The 6,000-nt window shown below is 40.0% G+C and overlaps 1 protein-coding gene across 2 annotated transcripts in view; it reads left to right on the top strand.

Annotated features, from left to right (window-relative positions):
• Positions 1-6,000, top strand: part of PPFIBP2 (PPFIB scaffold protein 2) — an 85,553-nt gene extending 79,553 nt beyond the window's left edge. For both annotated transcript variants that reach the window (XM_086612844.1, XM_086612845.1), the window contains 6 exons: positions 468-590; positions 1,287-1,412; positions 2,260-2,448; positions 3,430-3,600; positions 5,184-5,249; positions 5,929-6,000. In XM_086612844.1, coding sequence (XP_086468970.1) covers positions 468-590; positions 1,287-1,412; positions 2,260-2,448; positions 3,430-3,600; positions 5,184-5,249; positions 5,929-6,000 — 747 coding nt within the window. The remainder of the gene's footprint in view (positions 1-467; positions 591-1,286; positions 1,413-2,259; positions 2,449-3,429; positions 3,601-5,183; positions 5,250-5,928) is intronic.

Consider the following 6,000-nt stretch of genomic DNA (forward strand, 5'->3'; position numbering starts at 1 on the left):
TCGTTTAGCTGTTATCAAAGTACAGCCTGTCTGTGCTGCTCAAGGAGCCTGTTACAGGAGCATGGTGCCTACTGCTCCATGGCTAGGTGTGTGTTGCTAGCTGCAGTGATTCTGCTCACAACAGGATCTTAGCCAGATCAGAAACAGGCCAAATACTTTTAAAACTATCCATAAGCTGGCATTTTAGTTAATAGGCTACAAGCTCTCCTTCATTTTTTAGCCATGTCTTGCTCTGGTGCAATGTTTTTAAAAAACAAACAAACAAAAAAACACTACCAAAACCCAAACAAAGCCACTCAAAACCTCCACCCTAAAAAACCCTCTTTAAAATACAAACTTTTATTTTACCTAAACCACAGTTCCTGGTGTTTATGTGTAACTACATAGCAAGCTTAAAATCTTTCTTCTTGGGGAAGTACCTGTTTTGGTGTGTGTTCTGTGCCACTGAACGTCTCTCTCCGTTACAGAACGACCTTCTCTTTCTGAAAGTCACCAGCCAGCTGCATCATCTGAGTATTAAATGTGCCATTCATGTGCTGCATGTCAACAGCTTTAACCCCCACTGTCTGCGCAGGAGACCAGCTGAGGAGGTAAAAGAATGTTTAAGGAAATTAATTTAAACAAGCACTAATTACCTGATTGTAGCCAAGCAGGACAAACAGTTAGCAGTGTACAACGATACCTCAGTCACTGCTACTAGGGAGTTGTGGCTAAAGCAGAACTTACGCAGCTTTCCAGCTCTGGAATGTAACATGTACTCACAGATAATAAAAATCCACTCACTCCTTAAGTGCTTGAACCACTCAGTAGTTGAATCTCATGCACTTCCCTTTAGAGGAATTATTTGCTTAGTTTAAAGAAGTTAATTCAACTTCCAAGAGAATAATTCAAATGTTTTTTCTTGCCTGTCCTAATTTTTAGCTCTCAACCACAGTAAGGTTTTTGCCTTACCTGGTCAGCATCGCGTATGCTCTTAGGGAGAATTCTGAGAACAGTATTATTGTCAGTCTTTAATCCTTTTTCACCCCCAGCATCTGTAGTCTCTATTGTTACTCTACTTGATGCAATACATAGGGTTTCATTTGTACTAGGCTGTGCCCACCGTCTCATCAGAGGATGTCTGAAAGAGGCCTTGAACAGAAACAGTACCTTAGAATCAGGGAAAAAATACTGCTCTCTCAGGAAGAGGAGGAACAGTGTTTTTCTCTGACCTGAGGATGCCTATTGTGAACATGCAGTGACAACACAGCCTACACTGTCATCACCATCTCTGCTTACTTTGACAGAATAACATTTCGCCTTCTGAAGTCGTTCAGTGGTCCAACCACAGAGTGATGGAGTGGCTCAGGTCAGTCGATCTGGCAGAATATGCACCAAACCTTCGAGGAAGCGGAGTGCATGGTGGCCTGATTGTAAGAATTCCTTTTAACGTTTTACTACGTATCTACTAAAAATTGACACACTGTAATACAAAAATTAGAATCCTAGAAATCTATGAATCTTTTATCTGGTGTTTCTCAAGCAGGAAGAAACTAATACATTTGCAATATGTCAGCATGAGCAGGCATTCTGAAGAGCCTCTGGATCTGATCCATGCATCTTAATTTTACAAAGGAAAACTAAAATAAAAGAGACTGCTGAAACATTTTTTTTATAATCAAACGCTCACAGACAGCTCACCTTTATCAGTAGTACATAAAAAAAAAAACCACCAAAAATCCTGTGCTGTTGGAAAGTTACCTGTTGATAAGGCATCGAGTGCTTTTAATAGAATTCTGAGCCACAGAAAAGAAAGGTCCTGAAGTCGCAGCAGTCTTGCCAGCAATCAGGAATGCCTTTTGTTTTTTTAATTCAAAATATTCAGAACTATTTACAGCTTAGTGAAGTCAGAGTTCTGAAATACCATGTTTATTTAGTGCCATAGAATTTTTGCAGAAATGAAATAGAAAAAATGGTGGTAAGATTAAGTTTATGCTCTCAGAGTGGAGCACAAAATTCTGGAAGCAAATTTGTTCAATCCAAACCAGTGTAAGGTTTGATGATAAATACAGTCAGGTGCTTGTATCACCATGTTTTGCATTTCTTAGTGCCTACTTTCATGTATTCCCCATTCAAACCCTGGTGAGCATCACGAGTTATGAAAGGTCTGAGGTAGATAGATAGCTTAGTATGAACAAGAAATTCCTCTGGCAAGCACTGTAATGATTACTATTGCTAATATTTAACCACATTTAAAAAAAATACACCATTTTTTAATAGATTCTCGAGCCTCGCTTCAACGGTGACACACTGGCAATGCTGCTGAATATTCCACCTCAAAAGACCCTACTGCGACGTCACCTAACAACCAATTTCAATGTATTAATTGGACCAGAGACACAACAAGAAAAAAGAGAAATAACGGAGTCAGCAGCACACACACCTCTGACCACCACTGCCAAAGTTCGGGTATGCACTGCTTTCCAGAAGGAGATAGTTCAGAATTTCAGTCTTACTTTCCCCTGTCTTCTAAAGAAAATAAGGGAACAAAGATGGGCAGGGGAGAGGTCAGTTCTAGGAGGAGTGTTACATTTTCCTTAACCCTAGATAGGAAAGCATTTCACAGAATCACAGAATGCTAGGGATTGGAAGGGACCTCAAAGGATCATCTAGTCCAATCTCCCTGCCTGAGCAGGACCACCTAGATCAGATCACACAAGAACACGTCCAGGTGGGTTTTGAACATCTCCATAGAAGGAGACTCCAGAACCTCTCTGGGCAGCCTGTTCCAGTGTTCTGTTACCCTTACTGGGAAGAAGTTTTTTAAGCAGAACCTCCTATGTTCCAGCTTATATCCATTTCCCCTTGTCCTATCATTGGATGCCACTGAGAAGAGCCTGGCTCCGTCCTCATGACAGTCACCCTTTCCATATTTATAAACATTAATGAGGTCCCCCCTCAGTCTCCTCTTCTCCAAGCTAAAGAGACCCAGCTCCCTTAGCCTTTCCTCATAAGGGAGATGCTCCACTCCCTTAATCATCTTTGTGGCCCTGCACTGGACTCTCTCAAGCAGTTCCTTGTCCTTCTTGAACTGAGGGGCCCAGAACTGGACACAATATTCCAGATGCAGCCTCACCAGGGCAGAGTGGAGGGGGAGGAGAACCTCTCTTGACCTACTAACCACACCCCCTCTAATACATTTAATTTGTATCTGTTTAAATCGACTTCTGAAATAAGTGAGCAATCCCTTCTGTCTTTTCTGAGAAGGAACACTATCTATATTTATTTAAAATCAACTGAGCTCTCACTTTGAAAACAATTAAATTTATCTAGTTCAGAATCTACATACTTTAAGGACTAGGGTGTAGCAGTAAATCAAAAAGGAGAAGATTTTAAATGTTTAAAGGAAAACCTCATTTTTGTTATTTAAAACTTGTTGTCTTATTTTAGCCAAAGAAACTTGGATTTTCACATTTTGGAAACTTGAGAAAAAAGAAATTTGATGAATCAACAGACTACATTTGTCCTATGGATACAAACCCACCTGCTACAAATGGTACTCAGAAAAACTATAGTGGATACAAAGGACTCAGTCCGTTCACTGACAGGGAGCTGGATCAGGTGGGACAGACAGACTGACACCATCCTCATCTCATCCTCCCCATGCATTCATTCCAAAGCGTGCAAGTAACCAAACGTTAGCATGTAACAAAGCATTTGCCACGTCGCATGAACTCACTGAGAAAGTATTGGCTATGGACACTGGAGAGAGCTCTACACTAAGAACTTCAGGTTAATTTTTTTAATCAACATCATAACAAACGCATCCATCTCCGAGCCCTTTTTCAGGAATAACACCTTTACACTATGAAGACCGATGTATTTTGGCAATTAAGGTGCAGGTTGCAGCAAACCCCAGACTTTTGTACTTCTAGCTTTCAGAATCTGAGTATGGCACACTACTTTTTTCATTATCTTTATGGGTGGTTTTAATGTAATAAATTTATTTGGACTAATTTGTACAAAGCTATCAAGTTATATATTAAAGTACAACTGGATTGTATATTTTAAGACATTAAAGAATCCAACTGAATTTTTCTTTCATTATGTACAGTAGGGAGTAGTTATGCTGAGACAGTAGGTGTGAAAGCAGTGCATCAGTAATGAACAAGATTATTAATAAACCAATACTTAAATAATCCACTTTTGTTATGTAGTAGTGAACTGGTGAATAAAAACGTGTCCAGACATCATACAGACAAATGATGAAGACTAAAAGCCATCACGTTTTATTCAGCTTTGCCGTTGTGTAAAGCGATGTAAACCCTGAAAAACGGAGGCTTGTGTGAACTTTGGCAACACGCAAGAGCCAGTGAGGCAGGTGGGGTAAACTGTCCTATCTCTGGTGGCCTTAAGTCAGAGAAGACATTTTAAGCCTAACAAGAGAATGGTCACAAAACTGAAAAGACTAACTGTGACACTGATTTTTTTCATTTGCATGGTTTACTGCATGTCACACCTCATCTGTGTTCATTATCTAACCGTTGTCATTTTCAATGTACGCCTGAGCAAAAGCAGCACTGTTCCTGAGCACGGCCACCACCACCACGTCCTGACTATAATTTGGCATCACTGGCCACTCGCGCAGTGAAGAGTTGCAAGTGAACACATTAACTTTGAGCCAACAGCTCACGTTATGCAGTTGTTCAAGCATTACAAAAATAGTGGATTTTTCTCTGGAAGCATGGTCTTTCAGTCAGTGATGACTTCTGAGCATACGGTCATGCAGTGACGGCTCAACGCCCTAGAACTGATTTTTGTGTAAGAATAGGTAGGACTGTACCATGAAGAACTCTGACCACTTGCCTGTGGAAGATGACTACCAGAAATATAGTAAGTGTTAACACCATCTGGAAAGTATTACTCTGCACTGATAACATCAGTTAAGCTTTTTCTTTTCTTGTGTAAACTACAGCTCAAGTTTCATGGAATCAATATTTCTTAATCAGGATTCACTCTTCCTGTCATTAAATGCATTTTCACATACCTTGTAGCATAGAGGCATTTTTGTTAATGTGCAGAAATCAGAGCTTTTGAACATTCCACCTGTTTGTCCAGGCACAGATAGCTCCCAAAGGTGCATGCAGAGTGAATAAAACTGCGCATATTGTCTGATTTGAACTCCTTCCTGAATACTTTTACAGATGGAACATTCAGAAGGAGCAGTAATGCAAATAGGGGCTCTTTCTCAAGGCATAAGCCATCTTACGGTACGTACCAATTTCACTCTGTTTTAGTCACAAATGTGTTCTGCTAGAATTCGGTGAAAGCTGCTTGTTGCTGGTGGTAGCTGAGGAGTAAGCGGGTCACTGTTGTTAAATACCTCTTTGGAGCCTGGCTGTGCATCCACAGGCCAAAAAAAACCTCTGCTTCTAAAACGCACTAGAAATCAAGTTAGTTTCATTTAGGTCTATTTTAATAAAGTTTTCAGGAACTCTGTCTCTGACCCAGTGACACATATTCATCCCCTTAAATGAAAACAATTCTTCAAGGACTTTGCAAGTAACCACCACTGAATGCCTCAGTCACAGCAAAGTCTAGCAAAGAGGTACAGGCTTGAAAATTTACATGAGCTAAAACTTCATGGAAACAAAAAAAACACACCACTGTATTAATTCCTGACTCCAGAGAAACTAATTAAAAAGAGTTGACTAAAAGGTATAATGAAGAATTGCATAACATAGTTGACTCACATGCCACACACACAATCTCTGTGAGAATTTTCTCAAGCAAATAATAGCTTATTTAAAGCTGCATTTGAGAAATTCCTTCCAATTTTATGTGGCTCCAACCCCCTCTACTGTGAATCTGATCTCATTACAGCTGGATTTCTTTAACTACGGACCTCTAACTGAATATGCTTACTCGTTCACATCTTGTTTTTTTCAGACAATGTTAAGCCAAGATGAAATGCTGAATGACAGCAAGTTTTTAACACCTACCTTTGAAGACTGGAGATGA

The sequence above is a fragment of the Tauraco erythrolophus genome, chromosome 6 (genome assembly GCF_009769465.1).
Source record: "Tauraco erythrolophus isolate bTauEry1 chromosome 6, bTauEry1.pri, whole genome shotgun sequence".
Taxonomy (NCBI): domain Eukaryota; kingdom Metazoa; phylum Chordata; class Aves; order Musophagiformes; family Musophagidae; genus Tauraco; species Tauraco erythrolophus.